The following is a 23,560-nucleotide window of genomic DNA, read 5'->3' as shown; positions in this document are numbered from 1 at the left end:
TAAATATCATGGAGATATTTTTGCTCTCTATATGACTTTGAGAATAACTGCTTCTCAGACAGTAGACATCTAATGTCCAATTGTACTTTGCACACAACATCAAAGGAGAAAAATCTATGTTTTAATAGCATGAGAAGATAAGCCATAGACATTGTGAATGTCTCTTAGTCATCAGTCAGTCTGCCATTCACAGACATAAATGTCTACATACACATTCATCACAGGGGAGTCAGAGATGGATACACACAGTTCTCTGTGTTTTAAGGATGAAAGGTCATTGTTTTCCATTCTGTGTGGATTTGTTGATAATCTTGCAGTAACTGTGGTCCATCCATCCCTCTGGCCAGATCTTTATGCCTTATGGCTCCTACACACTACATGACTTTCAAAGATGTCGGATCGTGGTACCGTTCATATTACACATCTGTCTGTTTAGTACTGAAGTCATAGCGTTTTCAAATGACACAAGGAATCGGAGACAGGGGTTAACACATTACAAAACATTTCACTATTGACAAATCCCAGACGACTCTGCCTGGACTCCAAATTACGTTTCACAACAGAGTACATGCAAGAAGTGATACGAGATACGAAAACAAATGCATGATCATATGTTATGCATTTAAGAATTTCTGACTGTCCAAGACAATTTGCAATTTCTCTCCAACTCTTCTCTTTCTCCATCCGGTTGTGCTACAGTTCAGATGAAACATAAAATAGGCACTGGTGCTCTTGCCAATGTTCCACAAATTTTTCCTCCATTTCTTCAGTCCAATGAGACTTTCTTGATACCGCAGCCAAGCTAGTTGATGTTCTGATGCAGGTACATCAGGACTCCTCCCACTGAAACTTCCCGTGCCCCATTCTTGCTCTCTCATTGGCTGTAGGTCAACGCTGCTGTTGTATTCAGTCAAAACATATTTCACACTGCACAATTTGGCATTGCAGACATGTCCAGATATATAATATTCTAGATATCTCGCTGATATCGGTGACACGTTGGCGCTTCTCTCAAATCGTGTCTTTGATAGTTCATACATTGCGATCGTCGCTCACGGTAGCAAGCTCCGTTTTGCCAACGATTTCAGGCTTTTGTCGGCGTTCTCCACAAATCTGTCCGTGAGCGAAAATCGGGTTTAAAATCGGGTAGTGTAAACTCGGCATTAGCTAAAATATGACAATGTTTTCACAGCCTTTTTACACAGTACAAGCACAAGACCAAACTGTAAAGGGATCAATGGAAAGGAGGACGCGAGGACCGGCTTGATAATATAAATAATATTTTAATAATAAACTTATACAAACACACACATGACATACATGTCCGTTAACGATCTCTCTCTCCTGCACCACCATCTGTCATCGGCCTTTATCCCTCTCTGAGGCTTAATTAGCCTGATAAGGGACCGGGTGTGTATAATCACAACCCGGCCCCGCCCTCCGCCCTGCCACACACACCAAATCATAGACAACACAACAGCACATCACAGACACAGTACATGCAGAAACAGTAGCAAAACAATGCATCTAAAAACAGCATTTTACAATGAATCAACACAATTTACTCCATGATCCAGAAAACCAATCATTATCACAGGACAACACAACACAACTCAAAACATCACAGGGCAACACAACAACAAAACACGACTTGAAACCTTGCTGCATAACAGAAAAACTCAAATCATCAAAGCACAATTCAACTGAACACAGCACAACAGAACTCAAAACACCAAGGTACAACTCAACTCTAAACATCATAAAACAACCCAGCACACCACAACTCAACTGAAAACATCACAGCACAGCACAACAGAACTAAAAACATCACAGTACAGCACAACTCAAAATTTCACAGCACAACACAATTCAAAAACATCACAGGACAACAGAACAACTCAAAACATCACATCGCAACACAACACAATTCAAACACATCACATCACAGCACAGCACAGCACAACACAACTAAAAACATCACAGGACAACACAATTGAAAAGCATTACAGGATAATACAACAACTCAAAACATCACATCACAACACAACACAATTCAAACACATCACAGGACAAGACAACAACTAAAAATATCACAGCACAACTCAACTCAAAACAGCACATCATAAAACATTCACAACACAAGACCCATAATATTATGTTACAGTTTTATTCATAAGTCAGTACTGTAAGTGTGTAATTTTTGCGGAACCAGATTTAAAAAAAGATCACTTCTTTCAAATACATTTGAGAAATGTCCCCCCTGCCCAAACTCACACTATTGGTTGAACCAGTCTTGTTGTGCCAGACTTAACAGGCCACTCATAGAAGCTCACTAATGTTTTGATAGTCAGCTTGTTACACTCTTAGCTGAAATTGCCCTACAAATGGCTTACTTATTGTTGCTTCTTCATATTAAGCTTGAATACGAGACAGACTTAAACAGGGAAACAATTACACACGTCAGTTTTAATGTGTAATTATGTCAAGGAACAGTCTGTAATTACACATAGTGGTTTTGCTATTATTATTTATTACATGTTTGTGTAATATGTCTAATTTGGACACCATCAGATTTGTACTGTTAGGACAGCGGCTGTGATAAATCTACAGCATGATAAACAAAAGAGTGGATATAGCTCAGTTTCTGACATTAAGTAACTGACATAAAGTAATAAAAATTCCATTCTTTAAAAAAATAGAAGAACAAATGCCCGCTGAGGAAAACAAAATGAAATAATGAAAGTATTGAATGCCACCGTGATTTCTGTGCCATTAAGATAGACTAAACTGTCTATCACTTTTTTTCTCTCCCTCAGTATAAAGTCGCAGGTCAAACGCTCATTCCTTCCTTGAATAACATCGTGACATGATTTGTAAAACAAATGTTATGAATTTGAAGGGAGTGAAGGGAGTCTCTTCAGCTAATAATTGACTTTAAATGAGGAATTGAAATTTGCAATAGCTTTTGAAATTTTTATTTTGCATATGTAATTGTGCTGGAGTGCTCTGGGAATTGACAGTCTGAAAACATTTGTCTTTCCTCCATTGTAAAATGTTTTTTTACTTATATTTGAAATTACTCCTTCATTAATTTAGCATACAGTGTAGCTGTATGCAATTGGAAATCCAGATATATTTGCTTCATAACTTCCCTGTGTGTATTTGGACACTTAAGCACTTAAGATGTATTAATATAATTGCATAGGTAACAAAATATCAAACCAAGTGGCAATTTCTTTTTTTTTTTAAGATTTGAAACAAACCTTTCAATTGAATAATTTCACAAAAAAGATTTCAAATGATAAAATAACAAATATACTGTTAATAAAATTAAGAAGTATTTTTCCACTTTCTGGTTGTCAAATATTAGTAGTTCAAAGTTAATGTGATTAACTGCTTCTGTGTTACTCTTTTAGGACACCTTAGGACACAACTTGAGCCTTCATACATCCACTAAAATGATCTTGGGAACATCGGAAAGTAATTGCAAAAATGGCTCAGCCTCATTCATTTGCAGATGCAACTTTGTTTTATATTTATTGTGTAACGCAGTGACATTCATACATTTTTAAATGTGACTTATGTTTCCCAATAATTTTTTTGGGCCATTCTAAATGTAATTTAAGACACAGAGGAAAGCCTTTAATCCATATTAAGTGTCAAGATAGGACAAATACAAACGCATCCATCACTAAGCTGTTAGCCTCCTCTTTTTTCCTAGCGTAACCGGATAAGAAATCACAATATCTATCTCTACTCTAACAGACATCACATTGCAGGAGGTGTATGTGTGTTTTGTTAGAGGACAGATTGTAGGTGATGTTGAAACAGAGTGTTTGTTTGTGTCAAAATCTGGGTGGATAGTTCACCCAAAATAATTATAATTCTCTCATCATTTACTCACCATCATCATCCCAGGGGTGTATGACTTTATTACTTCTGCTGAACCCAAAATAAAATTTGTAGAAAATTATTTCAGATCTGTAGTCCATACAATGCAAGTGAATGGTGGCCAAAACTTTGAACCCCCAAAAATTAAACTCAGGTGGTTAAATACATGTCTTCAGAAGACATATGATAGATGTGAAAAAAATATGGATTATTTTTGTTCTGTGTTTATATGCTTTTTAGAGCTTAAAAGTTCTGGTCACCATTCACTTGCATTGTATGCACCTACAGTGGTGAGCTATTCTTCTCAAATATTTGTGTTCAGCAGAAGAAAGAAAGTCATAGACATCTTGGATGGCATGAGGGTGAATAAACGAAGAGAGAATTTTCTATTTGGGGTTAAATATTCCTTTTACAGTTTTTCCCAATTGATTTTACGCATTTGTCTAAACTCAGGTTACTGCTTTCAATACAATTATCTTAACACTTTGTAATTGTCCTAAACAGATTGTGCATTTTTCTTGATTTTCCTCATTTTCTCGAAACACAACATATACATTTCTCTGATCTAAAATTCATTGTTTTAAAACAGTTAACACAAACAACTAAATTATAGTCATACTCTCAAATGCACATGTCAGTTTGTCAAATGCCTTCATATTGATATCTGCTGTGCTAGTAGTGCTAGTAGTGCACACAGCCAAGAAAATGCAATTAACTAAATTTTTCACACAACTGTCATGACATTGCTATCTATATAAAAGGGGCCAAATATGAAAATTCAGAGCAAACAAACAATGAGGAAGAAGAATAACACAAAGAAGAGGTGCAAATGAGAAGAGGTAGAATGGGTAAATTAAGAGAAAATAGGATGAAGAAGAGATGAGAAAAGGCAAAGTTTTTTTTTAACTCTCTCATGGGTGAGCACTGCATTGAAAGAGTTGAGGAAAGACCAAATGGACATGGTGTAATAATGGTGAGCAGAGAGAAAGTGGACAGCAAGAAGAGTAAAGAAGACACAAAAGTGGCTCAAATGATCTGATAGTTCCTCTAATTTATCGTATTAGGAATCACTGTCTCTCTGAGACTCATAAAGTGTTCGGCCTAATGTGAGCAGATCTAAAGTAACTTCAATCTAAAAAAAGGACAAGGAGAAATGCCATTCCTCTGCATGCCAGTCTATCAATGTCCATTGCATTTACATTTATGCATTTGGCAGATGCTTTTATCCAAAGCAACTTATTACATGGACAATCCCCCGGAGCAACGTGCCATGCTCAAGGACACGGTGGTGGTGGCTGTAGGGATCAAACCAACAATCTTCTGCTTACCAGTACAGTGTTTTAGCCCACTACGCCACCACCTCTCCATGCCATTGATTGTAATTGTTTTGTTTGTTTGTTGTTTTTTCAACAAGAGCAGAAATAAATAGAAATGTAGAGGCATTTTATGAAAACAGATGGAAAAAAGTCTTTACTATGGATTTTTATGATAAATGTGTTATTTCAATCATAGTCAATCATAATCATGTCTATAGCTGAAAATGTTATGAATTCAATAGAGAACACATCTATAGTTTTGATGTTAATAATTATTTTTAATAAATGCATTATCAGGAAAGAATATGTTGCCTCATTATGCAGTGAAATTGAATTGTTTTGCAAAACTGAGTGTCTGTTTCATCTGCTGTGTGAATTGATTTGAGAGCACTGATTATAGTTTGGAGAAATGTATAAAATCGGAACAGAAAAACTGTAACTAATAAATCATGATTTTTTTTCCCCCACGGTTTCATTAAAAGAAGTGTCTGATGAGATTCATTTGTTTTGTGAAATATCAGACTACACTGTTTGTGCTATTCACATTTACAGTATGTGCAGCCCGTCAAGACAATGCGTTTTCTTTGGTTCATTGTGCAGTATCCTGCTCAGTTTAACTAATTATATTAAATTCAGACTGCAAATTCACAACTTGTGACTTACAATTCTCAATTCATCTCTCTGTCTCATTCACAGACACACTATGAGGATGGTGATTACATCATTCGACAGGGTGCAAGAGGAGACACTTTCTTCATTATCAGTAAAGGAAAAGTAAGTCTATTAAAAAAAAAGCACAAGCACTGTTGACATGAAGACAACATGTTGATGTCTCTTTCTCTTGTTCTAATTCCTGTCCATGCTGTCTGCGCTCAGGTAACTGTGGCTCGAGAAGAATGTCCGGGTCAGGATCCCGACCATCTGCGTTCTCTGGGGAAGGGCGACTCATTTGGGGAAAAAGCCCTACAAGGGTGAGATTATTTTTTGTTTGTTTTTTGTGTGTGTGTTTTGTTTTTAAATATTCTTACCTCAAAAACAAACACATAAATATATTTGAGGACGCATAATGGAAGATCTTTTATTAGCTTTTTAAGGATGTTGTGCCATCGTGTGGCAGCTATGAAAAGCATTCTTGGAATTGGAAAAAGTCTTGGAATATACAATGTTTAGAGTAGCTGGACTAACAGATGAATGAATGAATGAATGTTGTATTTTTATAGCACTTTTCTGACACTCAAAGCACTATACAGCATCCACCTGGATGATACAACAGCAGCCATAGTGCACCAGTAAGCTCACTACACCCCAGCTGTTGGTGGAGAGGCAAGAGTGGACTGATACAGCCAATTAATGGATGGGGATTATTAGGAGGTCATGATGGATAAGGGCCAAATATGGCCAGGAGACTGGGGTTACCCCTACTCTTTACAAGAAGTGCCCTGGGATTTTTAATGACCACAGAGAGTCAGAATGTCCCTGTGCTGGGGACACACACACACACACACACACACACACACACACACACACACACACACACACACACACACACACACACACACACACACACACACACACACACACACACACACACACACACACACACACACACACACACACACACACTGGCCTCACTAATACCTCTTCCAGCAGCAACCTTAGTTTTCCCAGGAGGTCTCCCATCCAGTTAGTGACCACACTCAACCTTGCTTAGCTTAAGTAGGTAACCAGTGTAGAACTACAGTTTGATATGGCTGCTGTACTCATACCAGTGTTTAGAACTTACACGGAGCTGAATAAAATGTGAAATCTGAAAATGCTTTATTCACAATTAAATAAAAAATTAACATGCTACAAGTTTTTTAACTAATCACATGTGATAAAGCATTTATTTTGACAGAGTATATTATAAATAGCAAAAGACTAGATAAAAAAAATTCCACTGTGTTCTATTCTATCCTGTTTTTTTTCTGTTGTGTTCTATCCTATTCTTTTGTGTTCTGTTATGTTGAAAGATTTTTTTTTGTTTTATTCTATTCAGTTTTTTTTTTCGGACTGAACTATAAATCTAATTACAAAACAAAAAAATGTTATGATCATGAGCAAATTTTAAATAGAATTGCAAGGCTAAATAAAATAAAATATTGCATTCTATTCTAATATATTATATTATATTATAGTGTCTGTGGTAAGGGGACTGTTTACCCCTGATTACCCCTGGTTGTGTTTCTAGGAAACAGTGATCCTGAGAGCATGTTGATACACTCCGGTGTATCAGGTGTCCTGGTGCTGGCAGTCTTCTGTTGTGAGTCAGATTGTGTGATATATGGAGGTGAAAATGGGCCACGGTTTTGAAGTTCAGAACATTTTACACGGTCCATATGATTCCTAACACAATTCTTCAGGGACCAATTAAAAGCTCTCCTATAAGAGCACATGCAATGCCCTTGTATAACTCAGAACACTGTGTGTGTGTGTGTGTGTGTGTGTGTGAGCATGTATTTATCACTTTGTGGGGACCAAATGTCCCCATAAGGATAGTAAAACCCGAAATTTTTGACCTTGTGGGGACATTTTGTTGGTCCCCATGAGGAAAACAGCTTATAAATAATACTAAATGATGTTTTTTGAAAATGTAAAAATGCAGAAAGTTTTCTGTGAGGGTTAGGTTTAGGGGTAGGGTTAGGTTTAGGGGATAGAATATAAAGTTTGTACAGTATAAAAACCATTATGTCTATGGAAAGTCCCCATAAAACATGGAAACACAACGTGTGTGTGTGTGTGTGTGTGTGTGTGTGTGTGTGTGTGTGTGTGTGTGTGTGTGTGTGTGTGTGTGTCATGATACTCAGAGATCATCATTAATGGCAACCAGAACTTGAAAAAGGAATCTCTTGATCCAAGGATTCAAATAATGTGTGAGTGTATGTGTACTAGATGCATTTGACACTGATTGGATCATGGACAAATGGTTGGCAGTGATGTTGGTGTCAGTTTTTCATGTCGCATTTCCTCAAGCAGGTGGATGTGTTCCAATAAAGACGCACTAACCCACAATATTTGAAAATTGTGGAATCTTACATGGAACAAAAATTAGAAGTTTGGCAGACTGTCCAAGCTGCTCTATTCCATATAAAAAAAGTGAATAGGGACTGTGAAAGTCGATTTCCAAAAATAACAAAAAAAGACCCTAAAAGTATCATAAAAGCAGTACATATGACTCAAATCTTTTGGAGCTGTATGATACCTTTGTGTGAGGAACATTATTTACTGAAAATCTTCCCCTCCGCTTTTACATTTATTCTTGAATACATATAACACAATCGTGATTGGTCACAAGATACTTACCATCCAGCGGCATTTGACATTGATTTCACTGGTGTCAAAACTGGCAGAACATGATGTGAGCACCCTGTTTGAATGCACACATGTGTGAATGAGGTTTTATAGCCACAGCGGAGAGGAAACAATTTAGCACTTGTAATACAGCGAGTAATGACAGCCCATTCTCATTCATTTTCATTGTATGCATAAGAGCTGCTTGGACATTCTGCAGACATCTAATTTTGTGTTCCACAGAACATTTTGTGTTCCTCTCCTCTACTGTCCTCTCCTCCTCTCTCCTCTCCTCTATTCAGTAGTATTGCATTAAGCAGCTGTGACCTTTGAAGCAGTGTTATTGTGTATTTGTGTTGTGACAGCTTTAGAGCCGTTATGTTGTAAAGAATTCTCACCTCTGCATATACAAGTGTGCCTCACTGGAAATGGATCCAACAATGTGTTCGTTGTGCGCACTATTTGAAATTGGACTCAGGATTATACGGTGTGCGTGCATGTGTGTTTAGTGTCCAGCCCTCTTTGCATTCAAACAGTCAGTGCGTGAGAGCTCTTCCTCTCAACAGAACTTCCTATAGTGGGACAGATGTCAGAAAGTGATTGTTGTAGCATTTGTAGAGGTGTACAGTACTGTAGTACTGTATGTGCGCATATAACTGTGCTCAGATCAGACAGCAAGTAAAAACCAGTAGAGCATCATGAAGTCAGAGTACCTTTCAGACTCTGATGACTGCGACTGGGGCGACAGTGAGGAAGAGGACAATCAGGAAATTCTGAGGCATGATTAGATATTTCTTCAATCAAAGTAAATCAGCTAATAATTTTTTGGCTTTAGGTTGAATTCTTTTAATAAGAAATGTACTTTTAATTTAATTCTTTCATTCTTATTTACTGAAATTGCTAAATGGTGATTTGTATTAATTTGTGAACATTTTTAATTTGTAAACATTTCTGTTTATCTGTCTGCATGTCTGTCACATCATATATCACACCATAACAAAAAAAAAAATGTATTATATCTGTTTTTGAACAGGGAGGATATCAGAACAGCTAACTTCATTGCAGCAGAGACTGTCACCTGCCTTGTGATTGACAGAGAGTGAGTAAATGTCAGATTTATTCAGTGGTATGTGTTTCGGCATGAGTTTCTGTATATAAATATATGCCGCTTGAAACATTAAAAGTGTCATTGACATTCCAGCAGAAGTAATTCAGTCTAGGTTTCGCATTTCATTGAACGTTTGTGGATTTTACACTTGCCTTTCTATTGGTGTGTGTGTGTGTGAGGGACACAGAATCTGTAGGTTTGAAGGTGCTTATCGGCTCCAATATAGAAGTCAATAAATCAACTCAACCTAAATAGCTAAAGAGTCACATGTGTAAATAAGCTGGAGAGAGTGAGACAGAAGGAAAGAGAGGCAGACATGTGCCCTCCAGTAGGGGAAGATCTCATTCCAGTCTGTATGACACTCATGACACCATAAGCCATCTGTGTGTTAGCTGTAGACAGTATATAAAATTTTTATGAGAATTATTCCATTTTAAATTAAGTTTCACTAAATTATATTACTGACTTTCTAAATTTAGCATGTCACAAAGTAATAAAGAGTCATAAAAGTTAGAGTGATAGATCTTCAACCGAAAGGTCCTGGATAGACAAATGGAAGTTGTATTGAAATTGTATGATTCACCAAAAAAAAATAAAATCTCATATTTACACCCTCTTATTGCTGTTATATATATATATATATATATATATATATATATATATACAGTGAGGAAAATAAGTATTTGAACACCCTGCTATTTTGCAAGTTCTCCCACTTAGAAATCATGGAGGGGTCTGAAATTGTCATCGTAGGTGCATGTCCACTGTGAGAGACATAATCTAAAAAACAAAATCCAGAAATCACAATGTATGATTTTTTAACTATTTATTTGTATGATACAGCTGCAAATAAGTATTTGAACACGTGAGAAAATCAATGTTAATATTTGGTACAGTAGCCTTTGATTGCAATTACAGAGGTCAAACGTTTCCTGTAGTTTTTCACCAGGTTTGCACACACTGCAGGAGGGATTTTGGCCCACTCCTCCACACAGATCTTCTCTAGATCAGTCAGGTTTCTGGGCTGTCACTGAGAAACACGGAGTTTGAGCTCCCTCCAAAGATTCTCTATTGGGTTTAGGTCTGGAGACTGGCTAGGCCACGCCAGAACCTTGATATGCTTCTTACAGAGCCACTCCTTGGTTATCCTGGCTGTGTGATTCGGGTCATTGTCATGTTGGAAGACCCAGCCTCGACCCATCTTCAATGCTCTAACTGAGGGAAGGAGGTTGTTCCCCAAAATCTCGCAATACATGGCCCCGGTCATCCTCTCCTTAATACAGTGCAGTCACCCTGTCCCATGTGCAGAAAAACACCCCCAAAGCATGATGCTACCACCCCCATGCTTCACAGTAGGGATGGTGTTCTTGGGATGGTACTCATCATTCTTCTTCCTCCAAACACGGTTAGTGGAATTATGACCAAAAAGTTCTATTTTGGTCTCATCTGACCACATGACTTTCTCCCATGACTCCTCTGGATCATCCAAATGGTCACTGGCAAACTTAAGACGGGCCTTGACATGTGCTGGTTTAAGCAGGGAAACCTTCCGTGCCATGCATGATTTCAAACCATGACGTCTTAGTGTATTACTAACAGTAACCTTGGAAACGGTGGTCCCAGCTCTTTTCAGGTCATTGACCAGCTCCTCCCGTGTAGTTCTGGGCTGATTTCTCACCTTTCTTAGGATCATTGAGCCCCCACGAGGTGAGATCTTGCACGGAGCCCCAGTCCGATGGAGATTGACAGTCATGTTTAGCTTCTTCCATTTTCTAATGATTGCTCCAACAGTGGACCTTTTTTCACCAAGCTGCTTGGCAATTTCCCCGTAGCCCTTTCCAGCCTTGTGGAGGTGTACAATTTTGTCTCTAGTGTCTTTGGACAGCTCTTTGGTCTTGGCCATGTTAGTAGTTGGATTCTTACTGATTGCATAGGGTGGACAGGTGTCTTTATGCAGCTAACGACCTCAAACAGGTGCATCTAATTTAGGATAATAAATGGAGTGGAGGTGGACATTTTAAAGGCAGACTAACAGGTCTTTGAGGGTCAGAATTCTAGCTGATAAACAGGTGTTCAAATACTTATTTGCAGCTGTATCATACAAATAAATAGTTAAAAAATCATACATTGTGATTTCTGGATTTTTTTTTAGATTATGTCTCTCACAGTGGACATGCACCTACGATGACAATTTCAGACCTCTCCATGATTTCCAAGTGGGAGAACTTGCAAAATAGCAGGGTGTTCAAATACTTATTTTCCTCACTGTATATATATATATATATATATATATATATATATATATATATATATATATATATATATATATATATACACTCACCTAAAGGATTATTAGGAACACCATACTAATACTGTGTTTGACCCCTTTCGCCTTCAGAACTGCCTTAATTCTACGTGGCATTGATTCAACAAGGTGCTGAAAGAATTCTTTAGAAATGTTGGCTCATATTGATAGGATAGCATCTTGCAGTTGATGAAGATTTGTGGGATGCACATCCAGGGCACGACGCTCCCATTCCACCACATCCCAAAGATGCTCTATTGGGTTGAGATCTGGTGACTGTGGGGGCCATTTTAGTACAGTGAACTCATTGTCATGTTCAAGAAACCAATTTGAAATGATTCGAGCTTTGTGACATGGTGCATTATCCTGCTGGAAGTAGCCATCAGAGGATGGGTACATGGTGGCCATAAAGGGATGGACATGGTCAGAAACAATGCTCAGGTAGGCCGTGGCATTTAAACGATGCCCAATTGGCACTAAGGGGCCTATAGTGTGCCAAGAAAACATCCCCCACACCATTACACCACCACCACCAGCCTGCACAGTGGTAACAAGGCATGATGGATCCATGTTCTCATTCTGTTTACGCCAAATTCTGACTCTACCATCTGAATGTCTCAACAGAAATCGAGACTCATCCGACCAGGCAACATTTTTCCAGTCTTCAACTGTCCAATTTTGGTGAGCTCTTGCAAATTGTAGCATCTTTTTCCTATTTGTAGTGGAGATGAGTGGTACCCGGTGGGGTCTTCTGCTGTTGTAGCCCATCCGCCTCAAGGTTGTGCGTGTTGTGGCTTCACAAATGCTTTGCTGCACACCTCGGTTGTAACGAGTGGTTATTTCAGGCAAAGTTGCTCTTCTATCAGCTTGAATCAGTCGGCCCATTCTCCTCTGACCTCTAGCATCAACAAGGCATTTTCGCCCACAGGACTGCCGCATACTGGATGTTTTTCCCTTTTCACACCATTCATTGTAAACCCTAGAAATGGTTGTGCATGAAAATCCCAGTAACTGAGCAGATTGTGAAATACTCAGACCAGCCCGTCTGGCACCAATAACCATGCCACGCTCAAAATTGCTTAAATCACCTTTCTTTCCCATTCTGACATTCAGTTTGGAGTTCAGGAGATTGTCTTGACCAGGACCACACCCCTAAATGCATTGAAGCAACTGCCATGTGATTGGTTGATTAGATATTTGCATTAATGAGAAATTGAACAGGTGTTCCTAATAATCCTTTAGGTGAGTGTATATATATATATGTTATAAAGAAAGACAGTTTTTGTTACTCGTTTTTTAAGAAGCTCTTGCCATACAAAGACTGAAACCAGGAGCTCCTTAGAGCTCCTCCAAAGTTCACGTTAAGCCCATGTTCGTATGCAGATTCAAAAATTGCTCCTAAATTTGGTTAATACTGTCATTTTTGTGTCAATGACGTTGACGTGCCATTTTTGAATCTGGATGTAGATTTGGGCTACACGCAAGCTTTGGTGGAATAATAGTATGGCAAGAGCTGTGTAACCATTCATTAAAAATGTCTACTTTTGTGTTGTGTGAAAAATAACAGCATACAGGTTTGGAACAATATGAGAGTGAGGAAATGACAGAATTTTCTTTTTGCAATAAAATTTTAATTAAGTACATTTGAATTAAGTTCTTCATTTTATCACAGTTCTGTAAGAACATTGTCACATTGTCCACTTCTCCTCAACTGGAGGAATAAGCAATATTTAGATCAGCCAACTATCAGACAGATGGTCACAAACATATTAGCACAGTCATACAGATAGACAGCCTTTTTGTTTTTGCTTCGAACCTCACAGAGAAGAGTCATGGGACATCAAATGGTGCCTTTGATAAATAAAAAAATGTGTCACAAAGATTTGTTTTAAAAATGCTGTTTTTGCCATTCTTTCCAGCTCATACAAACACTTGATTGGAGGTCTTGAAGACGTGTCTAACAAAGGCTGTGAAGACGCAGAGGCAAAGGCAGAGTAGGTTCAATCTTTTCTGAAAACCTTTTTAAAGTGTCATATAACCAGGATGCAAAAGGATATCAAAACCTTTTGATACACCCCCCCATTTTCTAGTCAGCTGTTTCTAGTGAGACTGAATGCATTTACCATATCCAACAGTAGATGGTGCTACTTAGTAAAGCCCTATTTGGACAGGTTTTACAACTAGATTAATTATTTTTAATGCATTATTTTTAATTATTACTGTGGAAGTCTGTAATGAATACTTTCGATTCGCACAGGATACGATGGGTGCGTAAACTCATTGTATTTAAACACTGACGTCACACATAAATAATCCATCAGAAAATATATACTGTAGCTGTGCTGATTACTTATCAAGAAATGTTTATATTGCATGCAGTAGCCTAGCAGGGATTATTAGAAGAAATTGATTGGAATATCGAAAATACCTACCTAAATGCAGCACAACTAGTGACATTAGCAAGCCTGTAATCTTGTTGCACTCTTGAATTAAAAAAATATGGACAATCTGTTCACATTATGTATTTTTTCATGCCCCTTTTAAAAAAATTATTCCAAAACTAAAGGCTGCAGTGTCCGAACAACACTTAATAACACAACTTCTCCCCTTCACTCTGTTCAAATAACAATATTACATGCTTGTGTACTAATAAGGAAAACATGCTGGTTTGTTTCTCTTTTACATGGGTAAATAGACACATAATTGCATTTAGTACTTGAGGAAAAACATGATTTGTTCCATACGCAAATACCAGCGTTATCTTAAGTTTTTTTCTGGTATCTTTTTACACGACCAACATCTTCAGACACACAGAGAAGTTGAGAAACAATGATAATTAAAGCCAAGGGCTCACTGACAGATTCACGAAAATTTAACCTTAACCTGGGATTATTTTGGGAGTTCTGGTTATGGCGCCCTGCTAAAGAGACGCACGTGTCAGCGCCGCTACAATTTGTATGTAAATCCTTTAAATTTTACCCTTGTTTCAACTGAAATTTCGACCATAGCTCATACATAAAAGAGTGTAGCTGATGATGTCACCTTAACCTGCAAAATTTAAGCCAAAGAAATCAGAAATGACAGAAGCTGTGACGGACTCGGAAGGCCATGAGGAAATGTCGAGCACCGTGCATGGCAGAGAGAGCTCTCGGCCAGTCCTCAGAGAACAAAATAGTAGGTCCCATGCTGATTCTAGTGATATTCTTCAAGCAATAAACTCAGAGAAAATAGAAAGTAGCAGAATGTTTAGGAAGATTGACGCAGACAGAGGAGCGCATTTCTCAAACATATGGTTACACTCCAGTCAACAACCAGCACACTTGAAAAGAAAATTAAAGCACTCACATGGAAAATCTACAACTTAGAGAATCACAGCTGATGCTCCAACCTGAGACTCATAGGTTTACCAGAAAAATCCAAGGGTAGTGATAAAGTTGGCTACCTGAGGCACTGGACATGCGAAGGACTGCGTCAGACATGAATATGGCCCTGAGAGTGATTATCATGAAGTTTTTGGACTACAGAGATTAGGAGCGCGTTATGAATGCAGCCAGAGCCAAGAAAGAAGTGCTGACCACCAAACGGTTCCTTTTATTGGTTTAATATAAACTGACCCATTTAGCCAGTGGAAGTTATAAAAGATAAAGGAATTTGTTTTGCTGGTAGTTCTCTGCAATTCACGGTTGTGAAGTTCAAGTGTTCTTTTTAGTTTGAATTGTTTGATGTCTATAATTTGGCTTTTTTTTTTGTTTTCAAGGTACAGGTGTTTTTTGTTTTCAAATTATGGAGGGTAGTGACATTTTTCAGTTAAAATAAAGATATGGTAGAGATCATTAAGATCACATTTATTTCTTGAATCTGTAAGGTGATGCATAGTATTGCAAATATCAAGCAGGTGATGACTTGGCTAAAACAGCTTCAGTCTAAAATAGTCTTCCTCCAAGAATCTAATTTAATGCCCAACAACATTAACCTGTTAACCTTTGCCAGAGCGCCAGCGCACGGAAGAGTTTTTTTCCCCCACAAGTTTAATGTTTATGAGTAGATTTAACGTGAAAGAACATCATTAATCTTGGCAAACTATATATCATTTTAAAGGTGTAAGCCTCAAGCATCGATGATAGAGCTCTGTTTTTCGATGAAAATCTTATAACGAATGTATTTCTTGCATTTATGTAAGCAGTACAGATCAAAACACACGTAATCAAAAACGGAGTACATACCAGTAGTGTCGTAATAACGAGCCACACACGCATCCACTGCTAAAAGTTCCAGATTGAATGGAAAGGTGAGGGTCTACTGAATAACATCCCATAGAGCATTTTTAGTCCAAAGAAACAATAACGTTATAACATCGATGGTTATTCCTTTGTTTACATCGAGTTTCTTCAGGGTGAAATATCATACTTGTCGGTTATGCAATAAAATTATCCATAAAAACAGACTCCCGGTAGCCGAACGTTATATGGGTGTGTTGCTTAGAGTGTAATGAACAAATTAAGACCGCACACACACACACAAATACAAAGATAGGCAATATATAGGTCAAAATATCCAAACACTGCGGTCAGTTTTTTTGACGTCATGATATGCTGATCCTATTATTTTGTCTTTACAACGAAAGCCAATGAAAGAATTTAAATTATATGACTGATAGAAAATGTAGCCAAGCAGTGCACGATTCCAACGATACCCGGGAAGTCTAAATTCCTCGTGAACAAGATGTTTTTTTATTTATTTGAATCAGCCACTCTCTATTGAGGAGCTAACCTGCGACGTAGGCTGTGACCACACCCCCGTCATTTGACAACAAACAAGCCATAGTAAAAAGACGGTTCCCCAGTCAACATCTGTTTTCGCGTCTTACTTACTGGACGGATTATCTCATCAAATGGATCGTCAAAAGAAGTTTTTTTCTGCTGAAGATATTTTATTTGCGATCACTCGAAGCAGCGATTGAGGAGAGTGAAGACAGCGTCGAGGGTGATATGCTTGAGGACGGAAAAGATGGTCCAATTTTACATCGGTGAGTTGCTATGTAACATGCACACATTATACGTGTCTAAACGACTGCCCATCAGTTTGATTGTATGGACGACCTTTAGTATGAATGCTGTCTAAACGACTGCCCAGCAGTTTGATTGTTGATTTATGAATGCTGTCTAAACGACTGCCCATCAGTTTGATTGTTGATTTATGAATGCTGTCTAAACGACTGCCCATCAGTTTGATTGTTGATTGAATGGCCAGCCACATAAAAACTATACAGAATTATTTACTTGACATGCGGTGCTAATTATCTTTCCATTCTTTCCCATGCAACAGCTGTGTGGATTATTTTATAATTGAAAAAGCATGGAACAGTGTATATGATGACTAAAATAGCTTGCAGTACCCTTCATAACATTTGGTCATTAGGTTGCTTTTTGAGGTATCCAAGGAGGCTTCTTGGTACCTGGACATAGTCTTGGAAAAATATTGCAGAAATCTCATTTTTCATAATATCTTCCTCAAATGTGAAATATAAACTAATGAAACTTGTGGCTTTCAATCAATTACCCAACTGGATTCCTCCAGGTTTGTTTTCATTTATTTTTTCATAAAATAATGCAATGTTACTTGCAGTACAAATTATCTTCAAGACACTTTAAATTCTATAAATGTTTGTCTGTGTAAGTTTTTTCAACTTTTACATTTGGGTAATAAACTCCAAAGTGTCTTCTTTTTAAATATGTCTAAATTGTGCATGTAGAGCAAATTGTTCAGTAACTACAATTATTTTAGTTTGGGGATGTCATTTCTGGGGATGTGCCTCAGCGAGGGGAAGGGAGAAAGGGAACTGACATAGTCTTGGAAAAAAGCTTGCAGGAACCCCATTTTTCATTATATCTTCCTCAAATTTGAAATATAAACTGAGAGACTTGTGGCTTTCAATCCTTTACCTAATTGGATTCCTCCAGGTCTATTTTTATATATTTGTACATGAAATAATAAAACATTTTTTGAAGTTCACATTATTTATGAGGCACTTCAACTTTTATAACTTTTTATTTGTTTGAGCATTATCAACTCTGATTTATTGTTAGTAGAGTGCCAAGTGTCTTCTTTCCAAAGAGACCTTAATTGTGCCTGTGGTACACTGTTCTCAGGAGCTATATTTATTTTAATTCAGGTATGTCATTTTCAGCTGTGAGCCCCTGAGTGGGGGTGCAGGTTAACAGGTTAATAAAATATGCAAAGGGTGGCCTGGTCAGGTGTTTTCGGCTTCATTTAGTTCCCATGCAAGAGGGATTATTACCATGATGCACAAATCAATACCATTTCAAATGGCTAAAATAATAAAAGTCCCTTTAGGTAGATATTTAATTGTTCAAGGGATATTATTAACCAAAACACTGATGCTTGTTAATATCTATGGCCCTAATGATGATATCCCAAACTTTTACAGCAACCTCTTTCTAATTCTATCAACCCTTTCTGGATTCTGTGTGATGGGAGACTTTAATTGTATGCTGGAAACAACAAGAGACCATTCACCTGGCCTAGATCAATCACATAAACAGACAAGAAAGACCCTAAATTATTTTATAGGTGACTTGAACCATGTAGAAGTATGGAAACAATTACACCCTAAAGATATCCATTATTCCTTTTTCTCCAGAACACATCAATCTTACTCAAGGATAGATTACTTCCTTATATTAGCAATTCTAATGTCCAATATTGCTGACTGCTTTTATGAAGCTATAGTTGTATCGGATCATGCTCCTATATTATTCACTTACATTGACCCTAGATTATTAGGTAACCCTCCAAAATGGAGATGCCACTTAAAATGCTTTCTAGTAGCAGAAATTACTGCACAAACAGTTTTTTTGGATGGTTTGAACATACCCACTATCTCTGAAGAGACAAAAACATCTCTGGATTTAGATATAACAGAAGAGGACATTTCAGAGTTTATTGATAGTTTAAAGGCAGGTCGGTCACCTGGGCCGAATGACCTTAATGTAGATGTCTACAAATTTTTTTAAGAAAAACTAATCCCTCCACTTTTTAACATGTTTAAAGTATCAATTGCAAATGGTGTACTCCCAGTCTCTCTAAGATGTGCTCTTATTATGTTACTCCCTAAACATAATAAAATAAATAGCAAGTGTGAATCATTTCTACCAATTTCATTGGCGAGGAGGCTGGAGGCACTTCTATCAGAAATAATAGATAGAGTCCAAAACAGATTTATTAAGGGCAGACAGGGTTTCCTTAATGTTAGGACAGTACTTAACATTTTACATCTAAAAAAGGGGGCTTTTGATACAGCCATATTGTCCTTAGATGCTGAAAAGGCCTTTGACAGGGTTTAATGGCCTTATTTATTAGAGGTTCGTAAAAAAAATTGGATTTGGAGAATCTTTTTGTAAATTTTTTATGTAAACGATTAATATCCTTAACACACATCCAACGGCTGAAGTGTTGACTAATAACATCGTTTCCAAGGCTTTTAATATTCAAAGGGACACACGTCAAGGGTGTCCCCTTTCACCACTTCTTTTTGTTTTGGCTACTGAGCCATTTGCCATGGCAGTAAGGTCTAATAATAATATAGAAGGTATCAGATTCGGCACCTTGGACCAACAAATTTCTCTGTATGCAGATGATGTCATATAATACTTGTCAGACTTGATCAAATCTATCCTCTCACTAATACAACTTATTCCTCTTTTTGGTAACTTCTCTGGTGACAAAATAAAGCATTCAAAACCATGTATCCTATTATTGAATAATGATGATAAACAATAACCAGTTGTAACACACTCCAATATTGTAGATTCACTTATTTACTTGGGAATTAAAAAGCTAACATAGATCATATATCTTTGTTAAACTATCAACCCCTTTTAGACCCTAATTCTAAATCTATTGATAGATGGAAAAGTTTGCCCATTTCCCTGATAGGGCATATAAATGTAATAGAAATTAATGTGTTGCCTAAAATATTATATTTATTTCCCAAATCTCTTTTCTTTTCTTTTTAACAACACTTCAAAAGCTTCTCACTGATTTTATCTGGAATAGTTAAGAGTGCTTGTCCATTTGTCTCTATTGTACTTGCCTTACAACAGGGGTGGTCTTCAACTTCCTAATTTACAGTGGTTTTACTGGGCTGCACAGTTACAAACTATTTTGTATTTTTTCACCTCCGAATGTCATCCTTCTTGGATGGAAATCGAATCACTCTGTATAAAGTCAAATCTACGCTTTAATCTATACCTCAATTCGGCAGATACCAAAGCCCTTAAAAAACGCAAAGATATGGTTTCTTTTAACCCTATTTTAATAAATACATTTTATGTCTGGTGTAAAGTACACAAGCATCTAGGTCAGCCGAATACCCTTTCATGCTTTACTCCAATATGGGGAAATGAAAAATTTAAGCCAGCTTGTTCAGATTTAGGATTTAGTTATGGTATGACAAAGGACTGCAAAAAATCCAGGATGTTTACCAGGATAATGATCTAAAGTCTTTTACAGAGATAACACAATTTGGTATTCCTAAAATAAAAAGGGTTACCTAAGAAATGTCCCTTTTTCAGGACACTGTATTTTAAAAACAGTTTTGTAAAAACCCAAATAACTTTACAGATCTTTATTGTAAAGGGTTACACGGTAAAGGGTTAAGTCCTAAGGTGGAGTTTGGAAAGAGGTGGTTCAGATATTTTTTTCAGATGTTTTCTGTAAACCTACCGATGAAACCAGAAATGTTTATTTTGGGAATCACTCCTGAGAATGTTGTCATGGGTAGCAACACTCGTAAAATTATTGACACAAGTATATTGAAGCAAAAGGTCTGATAGCTCTGTTTTGTAAGAAAGTGGAAAGACCATCTGTTGTGCAGTGGATTCATAATATGTCTTTTTGTTAATCAATGGAAAAGATAACATATGTACTGAAAGATAAACAATTTACTTTTGAATGTATCAGGAAACCCTTTGTATCCCTTATTTCCCATTCAGATTTTAGTAAACTAGTGGATGAGTTTGAAAGAGTCAAGGTAGCATGAATCAATAATTGAAAACTATTCCTTTTTCTTGTCATGACTTATTGAATCCTCTGTGTATACAATTTATATTATTTGCTCTCCATACTTTAAGGCTGCAAAATTAACGTTTCTTTAACCACAACAAGAGATGTTAGGTACTATGTTCGTTCGCAGTCCTTTTTTCATATTTGTAAGTGAATGGTTACCGATTGGTGTTTGCACCTCAAAAATCACATATAAACAAGTGAAATTATATTTGTCACTTTACATGTCGGTGAGATGGCCCATTCCTGTTTAAGTGGGTGGTTTTTGACCAGAATAAGCTGCAATATGGATCAGACTTCATGCTGATTATCAAAAGTCTGGCAATGTGAGACTATTTAATTATTATAAAAATTATTATACTTTATTATGCCAATTAAACACATCAAAATGAAATGTTTTGACTAGGGCTGTCGATTTAACGCGTTAATTCAGTGCGATTAATTTTACAAAAAATAATGCATTAAAAAAATTAACGCAATTAATCGAAATGCCACCGGACCATAATAAGGAAGATTCCTGAGAAATGCAAGTTTGTAGTACCACCTGTTTACTCCAGAGGGCAGTAAGTGAAATTTCAGTTGTATGAGCAACGCGCAGTTTATATAGTGAAGAAAACTCTTCAGTAGGCAGAACAACACAAAAATGCGTTACGTTCTTGCGTTCAAAACACTTGATGGAGCGCAAATCTGAACTAAGGGATCTAAACATGTGTTTAAAGATTGAGTATTAAACTATATTTAACTTGACACAGTGACCTAAACATTTTATGTTTATTACACAACGCACCCGAGATGCGACACAAGCATTTAGGTGTAAATTGGCGGGTCCTTAAACAAGCCCTCATAATAAATCTCGAACTGATTGACAGATTCACTTGTGAAATGGATTGCTGTGAACTGTATGCCAATGATTGGATTATGATCAATAATATGGTAGTAAACAGGAATGTAATGCATTGTAATTATCTGAATATTTTTTATTATATATATATATATATATATATATATATATATATATATATATATATACACATATATAATTTTTTAATATTTAAAGATAACTATGTATAATTATATATTGATATAAATATGTTTAATCATTCTATATTCAATTATTGTTATATGATGGGCTTTCTCAGCAAATATTTGTATATGCGATTAATCACGATTAATTAATCGGGACACCATGTAATTAATTTGATTAACAGCCCTAGTTTTGACCCATCCAAATGAGTTGTTGCAATAACAATTTTCCCCAAAATATTTGTATCAATAGCATTCTATTTCAGTAATTACTATGTATTAGTTAGTGCAGGCAAGTTTTTCTCCTTACACAAGAGTGTGTACTAAAACTCTAAAGTAGGAAAGGCTGTGAGAACGTAAAGAATATATGCTGCATAAGAGAAAACCGTTCATTATCACAAGAAACATGATGAGAGCTAGAGGCAATCATTGTGCGGCAATGAGAAAATAATACGCTCAGAGAAATGTGACCCGTCACGGAAACCAGTGACACAAGTCGGCAGCACAACTTGTGAGCAAAATGAGAAACAAGTGTTTTTTTCCAAAATTGGTGATTTCCGCTTTTTTGCAGAATCTGTTAGTTGAGATCATGAAGAAGCCTCTCCATGTTTGAGATAACAGTATTGGTATATTTAAAAGCGTACATTTTGAGGTTGAAATCGGCTTGTTTTTCGGAGATTCTAGCATGCAGTAGGGGCGTATCATTGTCTGTGTGTATTTCCGTACTGAATAGCCGCCGGCGCTTTTGCCCCGCCCCCAACAGCGTGGCTACTTATTATGCAGTGCTCTAGCCGGCTCTATCTGATATCAAAATTCAATGAAGATGGACGCCGCAAAGAATGTCGCAGACGAGCTGAACCGTGGTCGTTACAACGAAAATGTTTTGAAGTACTTCTTCGACAAGCCGGATGCTTATGAACAAGCGTTCACTGATTCTGAAAGACGATCTGAGCGACGATGAAAGTGGAATGTCACTTTATCAACCAACCACCTGAATTTAGTTTTACATTCTTGTATGAAAAGCACTCAGTGTACATAAGAGTTGCCTATACAGTTTTATCGGTAGATGCTAAGAGACATTTATTTATTACCTGTTTGCAAACTTTTTTTTTCTTTGATGGCACATTTTCCTGACCTTTTTGCTCCCCTGTGCTTTACAGGGGAGCTTTACAGGGGTATGGCTTATCTAAATGAGATGTAAATGAGCCCTATTGTCACTCCCAGCAGCAGAGAGAGGTGAGAACTGCACAATCTTTTGAGGCCGTTTTCTACCCTTTTAGCTTTTTTGAGTGCCCACCTTCAAATGGCCACAACTTCTCCAAATATTGTCAGATTTCCATGTGTTACAAATCGTTGGAAAGCTTGGAGACTACACTTTCAGAATATGTGAATAACTCAAAATGCCCCAAAACCGACTTGTGTCCCTACTTTCTGTGATCGGTCACAAATGTGAAACCTTATCACACCAGTATTCATAGAGAGAATGTCACACACACACAAACA

General features: G+C 37.1%; 1 protein-coding gene across 6 annotated transcripts in view; it reads left to right on the top strand.

Moving 5' to 3' along the window:
* Window positions 1-23,560, top strand: part of LOC127618032 (cGMP-dependent protein kinase 1-like) — a 94,976-nt gene that overhangs the window by 51,370 nt on the left and 20,046 nt on the right. For 5 of the 6 annotated variants that reach the window (XM_052090248.1, XM_052090247.1, XM_052090249.1 and 2 more), the window contains 4 exons: window positions 5,904-5,981; window positions 6,084-6,178; window positions 9,571-9,636; window positions 13,870-13,944. In XM_052090248.1, the coding sequence (XP_051946208.1) occupies window positions 5,904-5,981; window positions 6,084-6,178; window positions 9,571-9,636; window positions 13,870-13,944 (314 nt within the window). Of the gene's footprint in view, window positions 1-5,903; window positions 5,982-6,083; window positions 6,179-9,077; window positions 9,343-9,570; window positions 9,637-13,869; window positions 13,945-23,560 lie in introns of those variants that run through there. The other variant, XM_052090252.1, reaches the window with a different exon arrangement.

This window comes from Xyrauchen texanus, chromosome 24 (assembly GCF_025860055.1).
Source record: "Xyrauchen texanus isolate HMW12.3.18 chromosome 24, RBS_HiC_50CHRs, whole genome shotgun sequence".
NCBI lineage: Eukaryota > Metazoa > Chordata > Actinopteri > Cypriniformes > Catostomidae > Xyrauchen > Xyrauchen texanus.
This window is presented reverse-complemented; position numbering and strand designations above follow the sequence as displayed.